Source organism: Habropoda laboriosa, unplaced genomic scaffold (assembly GCF_001263275.1).
Source record: "Habropoda laboriosa isolate 0110345459 unplaced genomic scaffold, ASM126327v1 scaffold212, whole genome shotgun sequence".
NCBI lineage: Eukaryota > Metazoa > Arthropoda > Insecta > Hymenoptera > Apidae > Habropoda > Habropoda laboriosa.
The window spans coordinates 4,198,891-4,224,317 of NW_017100509.1; the positions used below are offsets into that span (position 1 = coordinate 4,198,891).

At 37.4% G+C, this 25,427-nt stretch overlaps 1 protein-coding gene across 1 annotated transcript in view; it reads right to left on the bottom strand.

The window, feature by feature from the left end:
• Positions 1-1,042: 1,042 nt before the first annotated feature.
• LOC108576193 (zinc finger protein 787-like) overlaps positions 1,043-25,427 on the bottom strand; it is a 41,308-nt gene continuing 16,923 nt past the window's right edge. Inside the window, exons 4-6 of the mRNA XM_017939138.1 lie at positions 24,663-24,880; positions 18,498-18,648; positions 1,043-1,335 (exon numbers count right to left, since the gene is read on the bottom strand). Of these exons, the coding sequence (XP_017794627.1) occupies positions 1,043-1,335; positions 18,498-18,648; positions 24,663-24,880 (662 nt within the window). The remainder of the gene's footprint in view (positions 1,336-18,497; positions 18,649-24,662; positions 24,881-25,427) is intronic.

Here is a 25,427-nt window from a genome sequence, read left to right on the forward strand (position 1 = left end):
CATATCTGCATCTACGTTAATAATGTGTATATATATTTTCATTGAAATATATATATATTTTTTTTATATATATACATGTATACCTACATACCGAAAGTACAGCAGTAATGGACGGCTGAAGGTTCCCTATCTAAAAAAGGAGTGGTAGATCTCGTTCACTCGTCGAGGAGGACTTGGCTACTTTGTAGTTTGGTTCGAAAAATATGTAAAGAAGCTTGCCTCCCTTACAGGCGTATTTCCATTGTTGAACGTCTTCGAGGTGTACAAGTACCACCGATCACCACCAGATCCAGGTACATACTTTGAAACAGGTGTGCGTACCTACCACGTTCAACGCTCACTCGGAATCATTTTTGTTTAGGACAGAAAACGCGAATCTGTCCTGTTGAAACAACGAAATTTCTCATTTCTTCACTTTGATGGACGTGTTTTCACGCTGGTTGCATTCGTGTCGAGCTCTTCCCTCATTATTCTTTCGTGTATGCGTAGAAGATGTTGGAGAAGGATTCGAGAATTTAAAGATGTATACCGATGAATCGATACTGTTCACCTAAAATAAGATTTTTGGCTTCGTTTCTCTGTTTAAGCTGTTTTCACAGAACCGTGATCGCTGAGATTACCAATATTTTTATGGTTGTAGAAGACTGATTTCTGGGTGAAAAGGCCCGAAGACAAAAGTTTGTAACAACTGTTAGGCAGTAAACTTTGAATGTAACGTTAAGGGAATATAAACTCGACGACAGTAAAAGTTAGAAGAATAAAAAAGCGGCGGGTCAAAAAAGACCCGAGGACCGTGCCAAGGTTAAATCAACCATCGAGTATACATTTCTCCTATCCAATTGCAACACTTCTAATACACACACCGTCTACTCATCGACTCAACCTCTATTCTGGATTCGTGTATTTCGGACAGATTACGAATTGGTCGATCGCGTTTTCAGCGACACTCCTCAGGAAACGGCAAACGACAGGCACACGGTGAATGATTCGAAGGAAGTTCCGGGCAGGTTATGAGTGAAAAGAAGGAAATCGAAGGAGAATCTCAACTGTTACCGGGCACGGGTATCATGTGATAAGCGGAGGCTGACTGCAGTGGTGGCGAGTGTTTGATGTTGGCGGGCTGTGAGGATAGCTGGAGGGAACGATAGTCGAGCGCAGGGGCGGCTGGATGTTGCCCCTCTCGGTGTCGTCGTAGATCGACTTTTCTCTGGAACGCCTTGTCGCAGAGGCCGCACTGGAACGGTTTGTAGCCGGTGTGCTTACGCATGTGCGTGATCAAATTGCTGCTCTGAGAGAACGCTTTGCCGCACACTACGCACTTGTGCGGTTTCTCACCTGAAACAGAAATTCCGTGTGTTTTGTTAAGTAGCTGTTGAAATTGTGGTCTATGGACATCCGGAAGAATGCTAATTGGCACTAGTTGGATTGTTGCAATGTGATCAACGACAGATTTTTGGAAAATACTCTTCAGAGGAAGTCAAGGAAAACTTTGGGTAACTGAGAGTCACGCTGTTGTAGTTCTATGATCGAGTATGTAATTATGTGAGAAAGCGTATTAACCCCTTAACCTATGATTTCTTTTCCGACTACGCATCTAAGCGTCAGCCATTTTCTATTTCAGTACTGTATCAGGTAACAAAAACTGATCTGTCACAAATTAATTACACTTCGTAATCCTCAGCCTTAGAAATTCAAACGAAAGTTCGGATCACAATGAATTTTTCTTACCAATAGAACGATTTTTGTCACACCTTCGCCAGAACCTCTGCCACGTGTCCGACGCGTTGTCATATGTTAAGGGGTTAATGTGAAAAGGTCAGATGTAAACTCACTTATTGAACGTGAACTATGTAAATCTAATCGGGCATTACAAAACTATTAAAGTCCAAAAGAAATGTATTCATATTCCCATTCGTAAATAAAAAGAGAAATAAAGTTATCTAAGTATCTAAGCAAAAGTCGTTGCGACAAGGCCAACCAATAATGGAGTTTAACAGAAGCTGCAGGTGTTGCATTTCTGGCAACAAAAATCGCAAGATACCTTGCGGATTAATCATAACATCAAACATCACGTTATAACAACAAACGCGAAGCAGGTTGCAAATTCGATTAACGAAGGAGGAAAGGGGCAGAATACAATTTGGAATAATGAGTCAAGGTGAACCGAGCGCACCTGAATCAACCTATAAATCGTGGCGAAATGTTTGTCGCCGACGGTTCGAACAATCTGTTTACATCAACGACGACGCAAAGTTCTCTCCGTTGCGGCATTTTTTTTCCTTTTGTCGTCAAATTTCAAAGCGCATCGAACGTGAAAGAAGGGAAAACGAATGTTCGCTGTTTCTACCGCTGAACAAACAAATTAATTTCATCGATATTTATTATCTACGGAGGTCTCTTTTCGTCGGATTTTTATATACGCGGAATTAACGCTCCTTGCGATACGTTGACAAAAGTGTATCGAACATTACGGAAATTAATTTCAACGGAGTTACGTTCTTTCTTTCTTTTTTCTTTTTTTCAAATGAACCGCTTGAAAACGCGGGAATTTTCAAAATGACCTAATAATCTATATTTATCACTGTAACTACATTTTAATTGGTCGTTTTAAACACATTTGGCTAGATATCAATGAGTGACTCGTTTGTACGCGGTATTTCAAACACTGTGGTTATTAAGTTCAGCGTTCGCGAAGCTTTAGCCGCGAACCACGCAAGAAACTCCAGGAAACTTAAATATTTGCCCCGTAACTATTATCGACCGGGTTCAAGAACGATCTTTTATGCGGATCGGTCTACTGATAAGTGGAAAAAATCGTTCGGAAAGTCCTCGAATGGCCGTCTAGCGATCATCGTTCGATAATCCATGCAAACAGCTCGTCCACCTCTCTTCTTTTATCTTGAAAATTCCAAATAAACAGTGGAACGATTGCAAAACGCTGATAAAATGGCTCATACGTAAGCCATGTACCGCGGGAGGTCAATTGTCGTTAAGATTCTATCGAGAAGAAATTAATTTTCCTCCGAAGGGACGTCAGCCGCGATCGCGCGATATTTATCTCGAGGTATATAAACTCGCGAGGAAAAAAGAATTCTCCTCACCGTTAGCTCTACCTATAGCTCTTCTCTCCCTCGATTCTCTTCGTAATTTGCCTTTCAGTATGAAATTTTGGCGTGTGAGAAGACAAAGAGGAGAGCAGTAAGATGGAAAAGCGGAAAAGAAACGCGCCAAAATTGTGTAGAATCGAAGATCTAAGGCTTTCACGGCCCCGGAGCCTAATAATTATTATTTTTTCGGGTGTAAACCGTGTCCTTATGGAAAAATTCAGACGTTTCGTAAACATTGCAGCTCACTTCGTCAGAGTTCCATAATAAACAGTGCGTTATCAGTGTGTTTCACGAACCTTGACGAAGTGAGCTGTAATGTTTACAAAACGTCAGATTCCTTTCTCCATAAGGACACAGCTTACAATTCAAAGCCTCAGTAATAAAAATCGTAGAAATGGGGCAGGTGTATCGCAAAAACCTCGACGAATCGAATCGTGCTTAACGAGTGACGGGAAATTCATTCGATGCGAACGAAATATCTTTAACCCTTTGCACTCGAAGGTCTTTCCGCTAGAGAGGAGTAGTAAATTACAGTTTGCTAAATGGATGAAATTAGAGATTCGGTCTTTCGCTATTTAGACCTCTAACAAATTTTTCCATATTCATGTCAAAATTAAGTTCGACAATAAAAGCTAAAGTGGAAAAAGAAGAGTGATAGAGTGAAGACGAAACATATATTACAGGATAAAGAATGAAAATTAAGTTCCACAATGAAAAGTAGAATGAAGACACGACAGTATGAGTAGAGTGCAGAAAGAAGGATAATAGAGCGAGGACGAGATAGAATATGCAGAATAAAGGGAAAACATTCCTTACACGTATTAGAGGATGAAGAGTGACAATGGAAAGCAGAGTGAAGACACGACAGAACGAGCAGAGTGCAGAAATAAAGGATAACAGAATGAAGACGAGATAGAACGACTAAAGTATAGAAAAAAGGATAACAGAGCGAAGACAAGGTAGACTAAGTAGAATAGACAGAAAACCATTCGTTTCATGGACTACTCATAAACATATTGCTTGCAATCGATTTGCATCGATACGTTGTCGGGATTATCGTCCTCGCTATAAATACGGACAATGGTAGAACTCTACGACGATGACGCCTTATTATCGCAAGCGCCGCGACGCGCCGGTTCGTTTGTGTCATCGCCTAGGACGACGCAAGGAAAATACCATTATCGTAATTGTTCGCTCGGCTTTCGGTCTACGTAACCCTTTTATAACTAATGAAAGATGGTTGTCTGCGAGCATTTTCCGGTCGAGCGGTTATTATCGAACCGATTTCGCGCGTAAATTAACCATCGCGAATGTGCAACCTTAGAACGCGATTTTTTAACACCAATTACAGGTTCACGGATGTAGGGAGTTGTACAACTTGAGTTAGACAAATAATGCTACCACGACCAATCGAAGAGTAGATATTTTAAGTACCGTATTTTTCGGACCATCAGACGCACCCCAAATTTATCGGACGATTTTCAGGAAAGAATATTTTATTAGGTATACAATGATATTTTCAAATTCTTACTTAACACGTTCGTCGCCCAGCGTGAATCGGTCGAGTTTCTCGCGGGGCCCAAATCCGATAGTCGGAGCGCAACAACGTAAACAGAGCGATTAGCTGGAATTTGCGTTCTATGTTACCAGAAGAGGAGACAAACTCTCGAACGCCAGGAAGCGGGACAACATATTGTCCCAATTGTCCAAAATTACCAGAAATGTGTTCCAATTGTTTTAACGAATTATTTTAAATATAAATTAATGTATAGTATAATACAGTGTTATATGGATTTTTATAAATTACTTGTGAAATCCTACTTAACTTGACGAAGAAGAACGTCACCCATATCTGCCAGATCTGGGTGACGTAGCGACGGAAGCGTGTTAAATATGGGAGACGTGGCGACGAACGTGTTAATTTATTTATTGTTCAAATAATTCGATCACTCATCTCGTTAATGTCACCGTTCGAACTTCTCTAATAGCTTCGACACAGTATAAAGATACTGTTCGATTATTTACTAGTAATAATGCGTCAGCCAGTAAGCAAAAATGAATTGTGTTATGAGAAACACTGCTAGTGAAAATAATATAACAGACCAGACGTCATCGGACCCACAGGCCTGTAACTGTTTCTACCTAAGGGACCTGGGTAAAAAGGCTCTCTTTTTCTCAGGTGGACAACAGACTTTCTGTCGTGCCCTTACGAGTTTTTCAATTTCACTTCGACTGCGATTTTCTAAGCGTTAAGACGCCCTTCCGCGCCAAAGAAAATAAAATATGTTTAAGGGGATCTTCTAGTGCGACGGTTTCGAAAAATCGACTTTTATTTTTTTGCATATATCGAAAGTGCAACTCTTTAAGAATGTACTCCTGATGTTTTATAGTTGTATTCAATAAAATAACCAAGTTATAGCTCGTTTAGTGTGACACATCAAGGGAGAATCTAAATTGCACTGTAAATTGCACTGAAAACTTTAAACGCGTTTTTCTCGGAACCATGTTTTCTGAAATGGTTGCCACGATCTGGCAAAAACTACTGAACCAATCGAACTGAAATTTTGCACATGTCTGCAGAACATGTGTGGCTATGGTCGGTAGTAGAATTACGCCAAAATGTATATTTTTCTGATTTTTAGAGCCTCTGAGACGAAAAAAGTCGAAAAAATCGATACTTCGCATTCAAAGTGCCGCCATTTTTTTAATTTGCAATATTTTCTTTTTACTCTACTACCGATCATAGCGACATGCACACTAAATAAGAATCAATTGGATTTTTTTATTTCTGATACGCAGAACAGCTCAAATCATGGCAACCATGGACCTACTTTATTTTTTCATGCTCCTGTTTGACGTGTTCCACAGCAGTCATATTTAATTACTTTTCAACAAACAAAATTTGTAACGATTCTTCAAGGACAAGTAAATACATAGGAATAAAGCTCGTGTTGATAACTGTTACCGTACTTCTGTAATAAATTAGCAAAGAAGGCCTAAAAGGACGGCCGTCACACTGGAAGACCCCCTTAAGAGAATTCACAGTGAACACCATTTATTTAACCCATTAATCTAATAGATACAGTATTTTAACGTTACCTTCGGACCGTAAGACGCGCTCCAATTTTAAGTGGATTTTTCTATGTAAAAAGGAGCGTCTTATGGTCCGAAAAATACGGTAGTTGCCACGGTTTGGCAGTAGTACAGTGTAAAATAACGCGGACGTTGCCTCTTTCTAATAAAGCAGTTACACGTTCACGAAGATACGTGTTTGTATAAACTCTTAGATTGGATCATTTAGATTAAGTAAATCTGAATTTGGTAAATGCGCGTTTATTCGAATGAAAATTGTAACTTTGTAAATAAACTTGATCTTAAATTTAATTTAAATAACGCGAAACGTGGGCATATCACTTGCTGCTTCAACCAGCGTTTCTTTTTTCAAACAGAAGAATTTATAAGAGAAATTTTCGAGAAACTATGGCATCGAATCACTCGTATTTTTGTATTTCGATCACAGAAATGCTTCGTCCAATTCTACGGCGAACAAAAGCGCTCTGGTATGCATATTAGAGGAACGGCTTGTTGCACCGGAAGTGCACCGCCTTTGGAAAGTTCACTCGTCCGGATGTAAGGACAATTTGCCATTTTCAGTTTGCTAAGTGAAAGTGTCACGACACGAAAAATTTTCCATGTCTTCTTCAGCGAACGAAGGTGCAACGTGTCTTTTTGTGTCTCGTTTCTTGCTTTGAAAAAAGTTTGTTTAAAACGAGACGATTCAGAAATAAACACGGCGAATAACGCTGATTGATCCTCTATTTGTTCCATCTAATCTGATTTGCTTGATTAAGGAGTCGTTTATTCGGAACGATCGTGATGCTTTTGTTATTTTTGTTTGAAGCAACATTTTAGGACAATTGCTAAATAACGAATAGGGAAATTAAAACATATCAAACGAACTGTCACTTGCACAGTTTTGATATACACTACTGGCCAAATGTTTGGAATCACTGTGCATTGCAAGTTGCACAAAGATTCCCCAAAAATGGTAGCATTTATAATAATTTTCCAACGAATTTCCCCTCCACGTCAATTTCAAATCAACAAAGAATTAGTACCAGATTCAATATTACTATAAATTGGCAGGTAGTGTACACACAGTTTCATGCTAATTATTAGGTAATTATGCAATTCTTCAATTAGTCAAATTGGGGGACTAGCATTGAAATCTCCAAATTTCACGCCTAATTATTCCAATTTAATATCACTGTGCACCTATCTCTGCTGTGATGCTAATTATTCTTCAATTTAAACAGGTGACTACATGATAAACACAACGTTGCATCGGCAATCAGAACCGAGGCAAAAAAGAACTGGCGAAAAAATGTAATCATTCTGTTTGCCCAAATGTTTCTGCACTTCACTTACGAGTGATCGGTATCTATCGAATTATCGCGTAGATTTTTTAAAGGAAACGAAAAGGTCAATGATTTAAGTAACTCGAGTTGGAGGAGAAACGTTTGAAAATTTACAAAAATCGCATAACTACAGCTCGCGCTGCTATCACGATCCGTGATTTCTCGTCGTAGACAGCGTATCACCGCCGAAATGCGTTTGCTACTAAATAATACGGACAACTGAAGCCACGCACACGCGACAGACGCTCGCGTTATCACGACAAAAAGAAATATCACAACGCAAGGTGACGTCACGCGTATCGATGCCATCTAACGAGCGCCGATTGCACGGCATCGCGGGGTACACTATCGATCTACGTATTTAATTCTCCCACGAGTTTCTTAATGTTTCCGAAAGAAATATATTCCGGAATTCCTCGGAAACACAGTTCTCGAAAACTAATTAATTCGAATTTTAAACCAATTCTGAATTTGATGGAAAATCTAGGTAAACAGAGATCGGTTCGTTAAAACAGCGTTCAATTTTTTTTTCATTTGTCGAGAAATTTGATTTCTCCAAAAGTGACATTTTACGCGAGAGAATCTCATTTTACAATTTCAACTTAATTTCGCAAACAACTGCGCCTTATCTACTTACGCCACACTGATAACGAGAACGCATTGTACAAGGAAAATCCATATTTTAAACATTATCTTGACCCGAAGTAATTTTAACACACTAAAGAAACTTTATAAAAATTGCGCTGCATCGATTACCGGTTTCTCAACTACTTTTCTATTAAATTAGAATCGGCTTTGGATAGATCACGCGTAGATCGAGATAAACCGAAGACTTCTCTCCTATCGTCGGTCGAGAAACACGAAAGTTCCCTGTCTATCGATGCAACCGACATTTGCACGTTTCTATTTTCGTTGGAGCATTCGTTTGTGGATCGGTGGTCGCACGCGCCGCGTCCAAAATGGGAGAAAGGAATGGACAAAGAGTGCGGCGATCGAGGGAATCACTTACGATAGAGTTACCATTGCGTAAACGCGTATTAAAGGAGGGACGAAATGGGGAAGCAATTTCAGCTGATGGGTAATATTTATTAAAAGTGTCGGCGACCGACGAACTCGCTCGCTCTCCCGTCCTTTTCTGCGTGTACCTGTCCATATATCGATCCATCTCGACTCTCATTACCGAGCCCTTACCGGCCGACTTAAATATTTACCGTCTGAAACGTTTACTTCGTGGCCGATTTTAATGATAGTACTGGATACGCGCGGCTCCGTGTGTGCCGACACGTGTGCGTGTGTTTTGGTAGCAGCTCGCCTGTTTAATTATACAGCGGTCGCTTAATGAACTTCACGTAATGGCGTCGCGTGAATTCCGGGGACCGAAGCTGGCTGAGGAATAGCGGGGCTAATCCGATTCGTGTCCTCCTACGGCATCTCTCGATCGCTTTGTATAATGTATTAGGTCATCCCGTGAGTTTGTGTGGAATTTTAGGAGTTTCGTCGATATTTCTGATGAATCGTTGAATTTAATAGAGAAATGTAACCTACTTCTCGTTTCACAAATTTTTGCTATTATGTCGTTGCTGTAAGGTTTCTTTGGGGAAATCAGGGAGAGATCGATATTTCCAGCAAACCGTTAAATTTGAAAAAAAAAAGGGAGCGCTTTCTTGTTTCACAATTTTTTCCTATTTTGTGTCGCCGCTATAAAATTTCTCTGGATTTTCGTTGAAATGAAGGAAAGATCAATATTTCCAAGGAACCATTAAAGATGAAAATAAAAAACGCAAGGTCCTTCTCGTTCCACAATTTTTTCCTATTTTTGGTAAGATCGTTGTGTCGTCGCTATAAAATTTCTCTGGATTTCCGTTGAAACGAAGGAAAGATCAATATTTCCAGGAAACCATTAAAAATAAAAAAAAAAAGAAAGCGCTTTCTCGCCTCATAAATTATTCCTATTATGTCGTCGCTATAAAATTTCCTCGGGTTTTCCTTAAAAATATTTTTCGATCACAGCGCAAACTTGTGGAATGACCTAATATCTACATACAGGGTGTATTTGCTGGTTAGCTGTTTAAACTTTGAAGACAACGTTTGTTCTTCAAAAACTAAGGGAGGAGAAGCAACAATAAAATACCATCTGCTAACGGTAGATCGATGTCACAGATTAGTGTAGTAACTGTGTTAGTATTTTCGATGGAAATTTTCGATCGAAATATAAAGTGATGTTTCATCAACTGTTGCTACATCAGAGGATACTTACTACGTTCAAAGTACAAGCTACACTATGCAATTTCCCGTAATATGCGCCTATCCAGAAAAACCATCGTACGCAAAACTTCGTCGATAACATTTCTTAGATCTCTACTTCCTGTTCTACCGCTTTCTTTCATTTACTACCAATTCCTATTTTAAATCATTACAAGAAAGCTTTTCTTCTTTTCTATCAAAGTGATTCTCTTCTTATTCTGTTGAAGTTTCACGTTGGTTAACAAAAATGTCATCGCACTTTCGAGCCATCTTTACAATTCGATCGATATTTGAAATTACGAATGTCTTGTAATTTAAATAAATCAGAGAATTGCAGTTCGTCATTTTCAATTTATATTTTATTCCACAAACAGAAGATCTCTTTTTACGATTTCTTTTCATTTTTTAGGTAATAACTCGATATTTTTTTATAGATCGTACAATTTTCGATCGTTTCAATTAAAAAAATTGCTAAATATATTTTTAAGCAATTGTCTTCGAAGCCCTCGTTTAATATGCAGCGTTGCAACTATCTGAAGTAATAACAAGCTAACTGTACACTATTCGACGAATACGACAGATGTAAAATTATGCAAGGGAAGTCGCGCATTTTTTTTTTCCAAGTCTTTTCAGATTACGATGTACAGTTGATTTTATAATGCTCTATTGGCTAGCAATTGTGCGCACCTGAGTATTGAAATTATAACACTATTATCTACCTCGTCCAGCTGTCGTGAACATTCTTTGTTTGTCAAACAGTAATTATCCCAACTAAATCGATCAAGCTGTTTTCTAACGTACGATTCGATACATCTTTTCTACGAAACGCATAATTGCTTCTTGCAATTTCAGTTGCATCAATTCCTTTCCGAAACTTGCATAACACGTGACAAAAGCGAGCTTGGTTAGGTTAGGCAAAATTTTTGGCAAACGGTGCAAAATTCGTATCTAATTAACCCACACAAAAATTATACTCGAAATGTGTTTCGAGGAAAATACGTTTCTCAGGTGCAATGATTTTTTACCGACCGAGAATAAAGTAAGAAAAGCATAATGTCTGAAATGACACGAATTTTTCGGATAATACAGATAATGTTACAATTTCATTTTAACGTTAATTTACTAATACAAAGTTACCGTTTAATTAAACTTTTGGTTGATTGTACCACACGTACAGCTTTAATTTAAGCGGTCGTTTTCTTTATCCTCAGAGTAGAGGAAAAGAATTTAATACAAAGTTACCATTTAATTTTACTTTCGGTTGATCGTATCACGCGTATATTTTTTTATTTGCGTATAAATCTAAACATTCGTTTCCTTTCTCCGCGGAATGTTCATCTTGAATTGTAAAAAAATTTGCACGGAACATTTCGTATCAACTGATAGTTACCTACTGAGTATATCCCGTTTACGCTACTTTCCAAGGGTAAAGGATATTACAAGGATATATAAACAAATCGGAAAATCAACGGAGATTTTGCTTATCAAATCAGGAAGAAAATCCCGTACGTTCTAGCTATAGAGGTAAGAAAAGGGTGGACATTTTGTATGTAGTGACGATGAAGCGTGTCATATCTCCCACGGGAATTATTAATGCGACGAGGTTTCGCCATAGCAAACTCCGACAAACAATTGATAACCGTGTGTAACCATTATTTAGCCCCAACTTCTGCTTAATATCCTAAAGGATTATTAGGCTACAATTTTACTTGCCGATTTCAAAGAAAGAATCACACGCAATACGCTCTCATGGTAATCGAAATGACGTTAAACTAAAATTTTGCTAAATATCCTGCACAGTGTTTTTTTTTTCTATTTTTAAATATTTTATTCACACTTGAGGATTATTGCTTAGTTTCGCTACGAATTTCGAAATAAGTACAGTTTACAAATTCGCGTATATCGAGAACCAAAAGAGAACGCCGCAAAATTCGAAGCGTGTGTTCCTTAGAACTGTATCTTTTTTTAAAATTTATTTATTCAAGTCGTATCAACCACTAAGTTGGGTTATCAGCGACTCAGACTATAGAACGGAATTTACAATTTTTCGAGAAGATTTGTATTTTTCAGAAATGTATCTTCCACAATATACACTGCCGGTCAAAAGTTTCGAATCACCTGCTAATTCACGTCAATATTGAATTTGCTGCTAATTTTTTGTAGATTTGAAATTGATGTGGAGATCGATAGCCTTATTTCGATTTAGTTGAACGAGGAAAAATTTGCTGAAGTATTTTTAAAATTGCTAACTTTCTTCTGGAAATTTTTCTATAACTTGTAATGCACAGTGATTCCAAACATTTGGCCGGCAGTGTAAGTATGTCGAAAGAAAAATGATCGATGCTGTGCAAGATTTCGTCAACTTTTGCTAAACTAATTAACAAAAAATTAAATGTAAAGCAGAGAATATTTAAACGTGACATACTTTCCCCGAAGCTTGTTTGAAAATAGAAGAAACTAGATTGTTTGTTGTGCAGGTGAAACTTAGAGATAAAACTGAAGTTATCACTGCTTGGTAATTTCAAAATTAAGCAATTAGACAAAATTAAAAAAAAAAAGAACATTAGATTAATAAAAATATATCATAATAATATTAACAAAAATTAACACTAGACAAAGTTTAGTTGAAGGAACAATTCAAGAAGGTTGCAACATATTGCACCTTGAATTTCTAAAAACCAATCTCTTTTGCTTATCACATTTCAGTAACACCAATCGCTAATAATTGCTGCAACATTATCACTTCTAACCTACAATATATCTAATCGAACACAGGGTTGTGTTTGCTGTCCTCGGCCACTAATCGACGTGAAAACTTGCAGAAAGGAAACCGTGGTTTCCTTCCATTCGTTATTTCATATGGCATTTACATCGCTTGATTTTTCGCCAGTCTATCAGAATTCGATGCTCGTCGGTGCGTTGTTTCTTATAATTCTCGAGCGATTAAGCGCGATTATCAGTCAAGGCTTCTTTTATCGAAACGCCATGGAAACTATTAGCAGAAACACGTTTCGACTGACGCGATTCGCTTAGAAAAGGAAAAAGAAAGAAAAACACTGCAAGTGTGCGATGCACACACTCCAGGGTTACATTGCGCAATAGGCCGCGACATATTTTTATCTAAGCGTTAATTATGCGACGTCTAGCTTCGAACGACGAACGAGTTTCGCTCGCTGTCGAGAATTTAGGACGGGAATTTTCCGAAGCGCGGATAATGAATTAGAATAATGGACTTTGTTTGGGACAACATAACAGTTCCATTATCGATTATCGTTCACGCTACGAGAATATCTACAGTGGCGCGAAAATTTCATTTTCTTTTTAGCTAGCAAGAAATATCATTGTGGAATATCTTTTCACACTTTCGTTGAAAACGTTTTTAAAACATGTCATTAGGTTGTGCGATACTTAAGCTTTTAACTTACTCTTCGACAATTAAGCTTTCGAGGAATAAGACGTCCTTTGTATTATTTTTGTCTTCGATAAAATATCGTAGGTGATCAAAATTAGGTACAACTACAGCAATTCGGAACTTTCGATACGTTTGATATAATTAACGTTAGAGTAGCTTGTTATTGTTGAAATTATTATTAGTTTCTGTTAGAAATGGGACCCGATTGCGATACGGGGCTTCGATGCGCGCGTACGTCACCAATAAGTGACGATCGGTGGCTAGAGGCCGTTTCTCAATTGTTCTCCACGCGCGTCCACGTTGTGTCGCGATGTTAATAGTTCTCCTATGCAGGAGGAAGCCTGTCAAGTGTGTTTCTTTTCTGCGGTCCCACCTCTCACGGTTAAATCCGTCGTTGCGTTACAACAGTTTCAGGAAAATGTTAAAAAAAAGTTGTTGATCGAACATTTGATAATTCTGGATAAATTCGAAATTTCGTACTTCCTTATCACAGTTCTAAATTCGAAGTTAATTCGTAAGGTTCGGTCTGTTTTCGAGACATTAATCGTTATATTTGCTGCTCTTCCAAGTTTACTGTAGTTTGAAATTGTTCAAATACATTTAGAAGATATTAGCAAAGTGCGAATGAAATATCTGGTTATTCGTGAAATTCTGAATAAGTTCGATATTTCGTACTTTCCTATCACAGGTCTAAATTCGAAGTTAACTCGTTACGTTCGATCTGCTCTCGAAACCTAGAAACATTAATTGTTTGCTGGTTTTCCAACAACGATTAAACACGCATTAATGGTTGTCCTGTGAAACGAGGGCAGAAACGTTTACGAGAACGGATAAAAGGAGGTGTCTCAAAGCACACGTTTCAGCCCTTGCGATGATGCCCAGTGCTAGTTAAAAAGGGACGCGATCCGCGTGCCGGCCACGTGCCTAACCGGAAACTTCCTCGGACCGTGACAAACAACACGTTTCTCATCAGCAGTAGGTATATCTCCTTCCGGTCGCTTCTATCGGATGATTAAATCGTCCCCAACCGATCCCCTTGCGAGTTCAAGATTTCTTCTTCGACTAAATTTACCGTTTTTCTTCCTTTCTTTTTATTTCCATATTCCTCGCTTTGTCTCGCTTTCCTTGTTATTCTTTGCCACTTTGCCAATTGAAGCATTTATTTCAGGAAATACGATGAATTTTATTTCGACGAATTTTATTCTTGTAAGATATATATTAAAGTTCACGAAATGAATAAAATTTCTGAAATAAATATTACGTTATCGTTGACAAATATTCTATTAAAATATTATGGGAAATAGGAATATTTGGGTATCTATTATAGAAAATAGGAAGATTCGAATATTTATTACAGAGGATAGGAAATATCGAGTGATCGAAAATTGCAAAAAGATCCACAAATCTTCAATTTAAACCGTAGAGGAAAGTGATAGTTACGCGATATATACTTATAGTGTTTGCGACTACAATAAATATCAAAAGCAAAGTGAAATCAGACTGAGAGATAGCTTCCGTACCGATATTATTAACAATTTCCCGTCTTTAATATCAGTAACCTCCTTTCAATTTGCTTTTCCACTAATAGCGGCTGTCTTACTCATTGTCAGAGGGTTTGCATATTTCACGACGATTTTACGGCAAAATCGAGTATCGCATAACACTATTGCGTTCGTTTTACTTAGCGTTTCTTAGCAAATTGTAGATAACGTTCGGTAAATTATAAGGGGGTAAGAACGAAGGTGCACGTTAAACGCATCGGTGTAGCAGGTATTGCCCGAGAGAATATACGTGTAGGTACATCTTTATGACAAATGCTGAACGCGTTCACGGTCAATTCTAATTAATTAGAGACTACGTGTGACAGATATCGCGGACACCTTCGTGGAACCATACTTTCTAATACATAAACGCGTTAATGTGTCAAGGAATCGTGAAATGCGCGAAAGAAAAGAGTTTTACGTTACTTTGCCTATATCCTTTTCTACCTTTAACGCTGCGAAAGGAAACAGTGAATTTGTAATTTCGCCAAATTTTAGGAATTCTCGAAATTTTTATTCAAGTAACGTACTTTGATGTTTGTAATAGAATACGAGAGAGTATACGACACGTGTATCTGCATGATTCTCAGTTAAAAGTACGTCGTGTTCCACTGGAACGCATATGGTTTTAACCAATCAAATTTCAAGCTAATCTGGCTTCATTATGCTGATCTGTTCTTCTTCCGGCTTACGGGACTACCGATCTGAATTAATCAAACCTGGCCCTTTCCTCTTTTATATCTTAGCGTTTCGAATAATTTGCCGGTACGTTAGTCAATTTAAACGCGTTTGTACGGAAATGTAGGCGATAAATAAATAAATTCTTTAAACTATGAAACGATTATGTCCCTTAACAAATATTGTTATCTTACCGAATGAAAGATTTTTTAAATTTTCACTTTCGTTTAAACATTTTCACCTGTTCAATGTAGATCACCCATTATATTGTTTACTATTTTAATATTACAAATATATCATGGAACCAAATAATTGTGAAATGCCTATTAAAATACCATAGAAGTGCGAAAATGATATTTTTATCAAAATTCTATTATAATAAATTACGTTTCTTAACAAACATTGTTACATTACCGACTGAAAGATTCTTCCTTACCAATTTTTTTTTTCTAATTTTCATTTGCACCTTCTTTCAAATATATACCTATCATCGAACCGAATAATTACAAAATAACTATTACAGCGGATTCCGGTTAATTGGGACGCCGCGCCGTTTATTTGGGGCAGATACTGAAGAACGGAATATAAATACGTGTTTATTTACTTCTTTTGATTACTTATTAATGTTATTTTATTACTTATTGTTAGCTTTGTTTGCATGCTTAACCCTAGTGCGGTCTTCGTTTCGACTGTTCACTTAAATTTTTGGGTGAAAAAGGACCTAAGACCTTATGTGTAATAATTTCCCTTTCCAGCGCGACATATGAACCTAGATAATCAACGTTTAAAACAATGCTAAGGAACGTAAACTTGATCACTAAAAATATAAAAAGGCGGTGGGTCAAAAAAGACCCGAAGACCGATCTTAGGGTTAAACACACATTTGTATTCAGGACCGAATATTACATACGTTTTTCAATAAATCGTTTTTCGCTTCATTTTTCACGTTGTTCAGATTTTGCCTGTCGAAATTCGGTTAATAGGGACAAATTAGTCCGGTCCCAACGTGTCCCAATTAACCGGAATCCACTGTATATCAAAACACCGTACAAGCACTAAAATAATAAAAAACTTGGAAATTCTATCATGTTAATTTGCTCTTTAGTAATTGCCATCCCATTACCGCAAATAACGCGCAGCTCCTACCGTAATACGTTTCTAGCAATAAGCTATACCGATCCATGCGTGATTCACAGGTATATGAGACTGGGGAAGTGTCGCGATAAGTCCGTGCATAGGTGGATGCGTACACAGGCGTGTGCGAGACGTGGGAGCGACGAGTGTGCGTTTTTGCGCCGTGCCGAGGATGCGTTCTATTACACGTGCATATATAGTGTGCATTAACATGCACGCGTCGCGACGCGTCGATCAAAAAGGCGCGGTCTACTGGACGAACCACAACACCGGCTTTTTCGATTCTAGCTCGTCACACCGAGCGAACATACAAGCATTTCACGCGATAAGCGTAATTTTCTTTCGCCGACGACAGCTGTATCGCTTCCTTAACAAACTCCGTTCTTCGTCTATTCCTTTTTTTCCTTTTTTTTTTTAACTGTGGTTTCGTAGTGAAATAAATTGCTTTTGAATGAAAATTGCCTTTGAAAATGTTGAAAGTAAGGAGAGTGACGCGAACACCTCGTTTTGATGCAGGAAAGTGAAAATGTTGCCCCAAAGAGGAAAGTAGAGTATTTTTCGACAGAAATGGTGCGAATTTGTTTCACACGAAAATCATGGTTTCGTAGTGGAATATATTATTTTTAAATGAAATTTACCTTTGGAAATGTTGAAAAGTAAGGAGAGTGACGCGAACGTTTCCTTTTAACGTGAAACATAGTGTAGGAAGGTGACAATATTGCCCCAAAGAGGAAAGTAGAGTATTTTTCGACAGCAATGACGCGAATTTGTTTCATATGAAAATCATGGTTTCGTAGCGAGGAATTTAATTATACTTAAGTGAAAGACATTTTTTTAAATATTGAGAAATAAAGAGTACGATCTTGACACGAACGTTTCGTTTTAACGTGAAAAATATTGCAGCAAGATGAAAAATATCGCCTAACAGAGGAAAGCACTGTCTGGTCGGAAATTTCGCAAATTATAGGAGACAGAACCGATGAAAAGTTGAAGAGGTATCGTCTGAAACCAACGAGAGGAACTTGGAAATTGTCGCTTTCAGGTGAAAACTATATTTTTCTTTTCAGAAATTTCACCGAGTGACAAAGGGGCGAATAAAGTTGAAAATTCAGCAAGCTTAGATCCGACGCGAGAGTTCCGCGACCAGACAAGAGACGGAGGAAAGTTATAAGTTCTAGTTGCGGACAATATCTTAAACGGTTCGCAACGTATGCTGGCAGCTTTCGACGAATAATAGAGTGAACATACACATTAGAAACGAAACGACTTGCGTGAATAATTGAAAAACAAGCGTCGAAGTTCCTTCGACCGCGAAGCTAGTTGCGCTTTCAGTGGTATCAACATCGAAAGAAGTTTCAAGTTGAGTTTTCTCGGAATATTTCGTGCGTCGACGATATATCGTTGTGCCATCGATTCAAGACGATATTGCTTGAAGAATTTCATACGTTAACTTATACTTGGAATATGTTATTATATTTTGAAGTTTCAGGTATCCTTATGCAAATGATTGTTTTATCTGTGATTCAAGTAACTGAGTTTCTTAGAGGAGAAATGGCTGAGAGGTGTGCAATAATTACCGTACAATGTGATCCTAGAAACTGAGCTAATTGCTTTTGCGAAGTACAGAAAAAATCAATAGAGAGAAATAGTGTAATGACATCCTTTGTTAATCACACTTTTTCAAAAAATATATCAAGAGATTCTCAAGATGTGCTTGCTTTTTGTAAGACTGTAAGTGTTTCTGTTTTCAGTATGTTAGAAAGAAAATGCAAATGAAGAGAAGCTTGATTTTAACTTTCTACAATTTGATTAAAAAGTGTTTGACAAATACCAATTTGTCACTAATTAAACACGAAATAATTAAGTTTCCAAATGAGAGTGGAAATGGATTGATCGTGAAAGCTTGCGACTTCGATTCTGAACGTTCGATATAATTCGATCTTTTAATAGCATTGAGACTCACCGGTATGAATATACGTGTGTTTCTTCATGTCTGACTTCTGATGAAACCTCTTGCCGCAATATTGACAGGGATATGGTCTGGTATCAGAGTGGATTAGGAGGTGAGTGCTGAGAGTGCTCGAACGTTTGAAAGCTTTTCCGCATTGTTTGCACTGTAACAGAGTAAAAGGGCATCCTGTAATGCAAAATACGCGACGACGAATTTGTACGACATAGATCTTTGTATCGTGTTTAATATCTTTGTGCTCAAAGACATTTTTCGTATCTTTGCTCGTTTCATCTCTTTCCCGTTACACTATCCTTTTTCCTTCGTTTAATTCGTGATAAACGAACGTAGATCATTCCTCTTTGTGCTAATAGCAAATGTTATATTTCTAAATGAAATAACGTAAGCATTGTTTATTTAAAATGACACCTACAACGCTAAATAAACAGATAAATTCTAACGAGGTGTAGAGAGACTTTCTCGACTGAGCGTATGAATGTTACTCAAGATTTGCGTAAAATGAAAAATTTAATATAAATTTAAAAAAGAGCTTTGACAGAGGTTTGGAACTTAAGTATACCTACAATTAAGTCAAGTTTCAAGTTTTAAGTTAGGCTTACAGAAATTTAACAAAGGTTTGAAACTTTTAAGTCAAGTTTCAAGTTTTAAGTTAGGCTTACAGAAATTTAACAAAGGTTTGAAACTTTTAAGTTAAGCTTTAAGTCAAGTTTTAAGTTTTAAGTTAAGTTTAAAGAAATTTAACAAAGGTTTGAAATTTTTAAGTCAAGTTTCAAGTTTTAAGTTAGGCTTACAGAAATTTAACAAAGGTTTGAAATTTTTAAGTTAAGCTTTAAGTCAAGTTTTAAGTTTTAAGTTAAGTTTACAGAAATTTAACAAACATTTGAAATTCTTTGGTTAAGTATTAAGTTTTAATTGAAGTTTTAAGTTTCAAGTTAAGTTTACAGAAATTTAACAAAGGTCTGAAACATTTTAAGTCAAGTTCCAAGTTTAAGTTAACTTTACAGAAATTAAACAAAGGTTCGAAGCTCAAGTATAAAAATTTTACGTGAAACTTTCTATATAATTCTGTCGTTTATGTACTCAAGTACGATAATTCGGTAAAAAGCCCGTGGCTCGATGTGCCTATTAACGGCTCGCTTATCGAAATCGGTTGTACATGGAAGAGATGTTAAAGGAAGAAGACGGACGACGTTGCGCCAGTAGGCACACCTGTGTTCACGGAGCCTCGGTTTTTCTCCTCGGACTTATTGTCACTTGGGCGCCAGGCCTGACAATGCTGCCGACCTAGGCGTGTCTCTTTTCACGATGCACGCATAGGTACATGCGTGGAATCGCATACGAACCCGCCACCGCGGAATATTATTACGAGTATGCAACGGTACCGGTGGACGCGAGTTGCGACTACGCATGATTCACATCCCTCCTCGATCAATAATAAAGAACGATATTACGGTGATATTAATTCGTCACGATGTCCGAGACCGAAGAATCCTTTTGACACATTTTCATACCCTTCTTCCTATGAAAATATCGACTCCGGTGCCATTTAGAAAACACTCCGTTCAATTTTCTCATAATCGAAACCGACCATTTCTCCGTTCCTTCCGAGAATTTCTGGGATTTTGAAGTTTCGAGACTTTCGTGAGAGATGAATTTACGAATCTTGCACGATATTTTGAATATTTTAAGATTTGAAATTGTTGAATAGTTGTTTGGCGAGAAAGTTACGTTTAGACGTGTATTTTGCAAAGTACAGTTGTGTTTTATGCAAAAAGGTGATTATCTAATTGTTAGGGGGACACTATATTCGAAATCGTTTTGAAGGAAAATGAGATCGAAGAAGACAGAGGGTTTTTTTTTTTGCTACGATCAATAATTCTTCGGGGAAACCTCGAAACCGACGATTTATAAGCTCTTTAGAAGCCATTACACGCTCTATGGCCGCCTAAAGGGACACGCGAACGAGTTTCGGTAAACTTGCATTTTGTTCACGCAGCGAACCTTTATATTTGATAAGGAGAGATTCGGGACGCCTGGAGGAAAGTCGAGTTTAATTAAAAATTTTTCTTAATCACTCACACAATCCAATTGTTTTCAAGTTTTCGGGTAAACAATTTTGAATAAGGAAATTAATTAAACATGAAAATACCTTGCTATTACGAGGATTTTGAAAAAGGCGCTGAAAAACTTGGAGATGAATAATTATGGATTAAGAGTGAGAAATAATTAAGAAGACAGGTGTTATAGCGTGAAAAAATAAGATATTACGTACTAAGATTATTTTTGTAGCTGTCGACTAAATTTCTTAGGGGATAAAAGTGTCCACTATTCATCTTGAATAAGAAGATGGCAATTTTTTAATACGAGAGTAGTTCGTTACTTCATAAAAATAAAGATTTCAAATGATGAAGCTACCTGTTCGAACTCTTAAATAACTAAGAGGAAGAATTGAAGAAAATGAAGGCTTAATTAGCTTCTTACTTAAAAATTGCATTACTTGGTATGAAATGTAATTGTAGAAGCACAAATACAACACTGTACACTAAATTTTACACTTTCGTTCACGTAATACGACATAATCTTCCTCGAGCAATGTAACAGGATAATTTGATCGGTAACGAAACTGTTTGAGATATAAAAAAAATCATTTGTATGCGTCAACAAAGACGTCAACTTGAACAGTTCGTTCAGCAATGCACGTGTAAAGCAATAAAATCGTTAATAAAGGTACTATTAGCACTTATCGTGACACTGGCACTGTTTATTAGTAAACCCACAAATAGTCAAACGAGCACGTACTCGATAGATATTCAAACTTGATTTTCACGAAAACGGGGCTTCAAACGAACAAGTTTTATCATTTATTTTCACGTACGATCACCCCTTGCCCGATTCTCCGTCTCACCCTGAACATTACAAGAACAGAGCAAAATATCCGAGTCCCACATTTTATCAATACAAAATTCCACTTGATACCTAAATTGTTACTTAATCCACAACGTTCCAAATGTCACAACTGTTTTTACTTGCCAAATAAAGAGCAGACCTTATTATTCATATTTGCGCATTTTAACTATTCTGAAACACAATGCAAAATCTACGTGAAGAATAGAAAATTCAAATTTAGACAGAGCTGATACGGTTCGGAGTGAATTAATATAGTCCATATTTCTCTCTCTTTACTCCAACACCATATGCGACAATAACTTTCCTTTTTATAAGATCCAATGTTGATAATCTGAATATTTAGATATCGCGAATGTTTCTAGACTGCGAAAATTCTTTCCAAATAAAAGCGATCGAAATTGGAAAACAAAGACGAATTAATTATCGCGAATGTTTCTAGACCGCGAAAATTCTTTTCACCCAAAAACCGACGAAAATCGAGAGACGCGTCGAAATTGTAAAGCGACGATCAGCATTTGTACGCGACGAGCGGAAACACGCGGGTAACAAAGTAGCCTCGTGCAATCGTGGCCCTCGATACAGAGGGACACGGTACTCGCAATGAATACACCTCGATTCACGTATCCGAGGGCCGTGAAAGGGTGTAAAGTGATGTGTCGAGCGTGCGGTTTCCGTGTTGCGACTCTCCAACGGAGTTTCCGACGTGCCACCGACAGAAAACGATGCCGTTTGGGAAAAATTTTTCGACACACACACGTCCCAGTTTCACGAGATAGAGGAGAGAGAGGGTGGAGAGGCGGTTCGGGACGTTTTCTTCTTCTTCTTCACCTTTTTTTTTCTTTTCGGTCGGAATCAGGATTGTATGACGCGTATGTGCCCCAGATATCCTAATATGTACGCCGGGTTGTTACGTGTCGCGCGTAAAACTGCGGTCGAACGAGTTTCTACTTCCATTCAATCAGCCATAATTGCACCGTCGCCTTTTGTCGAGTTCCGACGTTCGTCAAATACTTGACCCGCTTCTTCGACGCGTCACGATACACTTTAGGGCACTTGCACCACCGACGAGCTCCCATCGCGTGACTTCCACGTGGATTTCACTTCTCCGGTATGCAAATACAGAGAGCCAAGGGATAAAATGTGCCATGAGGATGTGTGCGGAATGGATCAACGGGAGAGCACAGAGGTGCTATTGTTCCAACGATTTCCTGTTTCGTAGGATCTTTTAGGGCAAGCGGGGAGGAATCTTCGTTGGTTGACTGGCATTGGGTCGGTGCGTGTATATGCAGACTCGTTTGAAGTGAAGGTATGGTACACTTTTGTTTAGATGGAATGTGAATTTCGATTTTTGAAGAATATCGAGTGCGTGTGAAATGTAAGTGTTTCGTGTGAATTAAATTGCTTCCGAGGGAAGAGGGGATTAAGTTCAAAATTGTTGAGAATATGTCGTGACTTCAAATCATTCGTTAGGAAGAATATATCATTGACTCGAAATTGGATAGGTGTGTGCAGATTTTTGTAGAATATATTTTAACGTTAAATAGATATGTAAATAAATATTATATTATTACTACTTCCTTTTTATTAAAAATAGAAATATTTCTCAGGATTAACAGAATGAATTGTTACGTGCAGATTCTGAATTACATTTAAACATGTTTTTTACTCCAATTTCAGATATTTTATTTACTCGCTTTGAATAGGATAAATATGCCCGCACCATTTCAATAATACTTCAAAGCGCCTGTTGCGATAACACAATTTCCACTTTAGCTGCGATAAAAGTAGTGGATTCCATCAGAAGAAAAATTGCTATAGAGATGCGTGACACGATTATTATAATAAGCAAAATATACATGTCAGCAGCGTAAGGTGTGACAATATTGATAGAGATATAAATTTACGTAGGAAAAACTGTGAACGAAATTGCCCTCAACTGCGTAGTTAAAATTGTTCCCCAAAATGGAGGCAGTGCTTGATGAAATTCGAAATAGATCTTTAAACAATGGTAGAAATAGAACTTTTCTAGTTCTAATGGAAATTATTTTTTTTTCTAATTCAAACAGAGGAAGTTTAGTCAAAGTTGAAGTCGTTAAATTGAAACATTTTCGTATTTCTGTTCACTTGGAGAATGCACTACCGGCCCAAAGTTTGGAATCACTGCGCATTGCAAGTTACACAAAAATTTCCAGAAAAAAGTCAGCAGCTTTAAGAATTTTTTAGCGAATTTTGTATCGTTCAAATCAATCGATATAAGTTGCTATTTATCTCCACAATATCAATATCAAGTCTGTAAAAAATTAGTAGCAGATTCAGTACTGATGAAAATTGGGAGGTGATTCCAAACTTTTGGTCGGTGGTGTATATCAGAGCAGTTTAATTTTTTAACGTAGAGACACTTGGTAAAATATGTTTTTCACACAAAATTGAAACTAGGCAAAATATGATCACCGCAAAAATAACACCACTCGAATATGTCTCAGGTTGATCGCAATTTCTTTTTACGAGCTCGAGGCTGTTGAACTATCGGAAGGTTGGAACAAGTGTTTACGAACCCACTATGGAGATTTTCTGGAATGATATCCACAGTGTTCTCCGAAAACCTGTTTCACTGTCTGACTCAGTTATACCAGGTGGTTGTACTTTTTTCTTTCTTCTATTAATTTCTTTGAAACAAAAATTCTCACCTTTCCATGGCACTGCTTAGAAGATAAACTTAATTTACAACGAAGAATATCTTTTAAGATGAAACCAATATGGTTTCCATTCATTGCTGACACTTCAATTTAATAAAAATTCGAATTTCACATCTGAAAAAGGTTCTAACTTTGCATCTAATTAAAGGTGGTTGTACTTTTTCTTTCCTCTTTCACTATTAATTTCTTTGAAGCAAAAATTCTCACCTTTTCGTGGTACTTTTTGGGAGATAAACTTAATTTACAACGAAGAATGTCGTCTAACATGAAACCAATATGGCTTCCATTCATTGCTGAGACTTCGATTTAATAAAAATTCGAATTTCACGTTTGAAAAAGGTTCTAATTTAAACTTTTTTCTTTCCTATGCCCATGGAACATATCTACCGACAAAGTTTAATCGGGAAAAAGTGGGACACCCGGTGTATTGATCATAGAACAGTAGTAACGACCATTTGAAGCTTGCATAATAAATCAGTCGTCTCTCCTTTCATCCTCCAACCTCCGGCTTAATTTTCTTGAGATTTAGAAGAAAGATTCGAACTAGGGAACTGACCTGAAATGTCCTTTCCGACGAGGAGGGTGGTGTCAATGGTGAATGATGGATTTGCCGAGTGATTACAGGTGTCAAGGATGGACTCCTAGATGGTGGTATTCTTGTTTCCTTTGCTTCTCTCTCGCACACCGTTCCCGGAGACCAAATTTCACTTTTTCGCCCCACAGTGGACGAAATATCGTTCGGCTTGGTACTCAAGTTCAATGGCGCTTCCTCTTCTGGAAAATGCATCAACAGAATTGTCTCCGTTATTCCGATTTTTAGAAAAAATAAGCAAGTGTTTCGAGCAGATTGAGGAATTCGTGAAATTCGGTTTAAATGTCAGAAAAATAAATCAACGTTTTTCTGTAATAGATTAATTTCACGAATTTAACGTACAACAGTTAGTTCGATGGATTATCACCTTGAAAATTGCATTTCGAGTTATTTGACATGAGGAAATGCATTTTTTATGATAATACAGAAAATAGTTGCTTTGTCGAGAATAGGGAAAAGTATAGTGTACATTAACATAAACGTTATTAATTATTTGTTATCGGACAATTAAAGGAATTTATCGTCGAATTGATTGCTCGCGAATATGACAATAAATTATGTGTGAAATGTATATCAAAATTTTGTAGCACATACAGTTACTCCCAAAAATATTCGAACACTACGTAAGTTTGCATTTCTACGAAAACTATGCTTTTTTTTTTAAATATCGTTAATATCCTTCAGAGTATTCTCCAAAATTCTCGAATTATCTGTACAAAATTCATAATT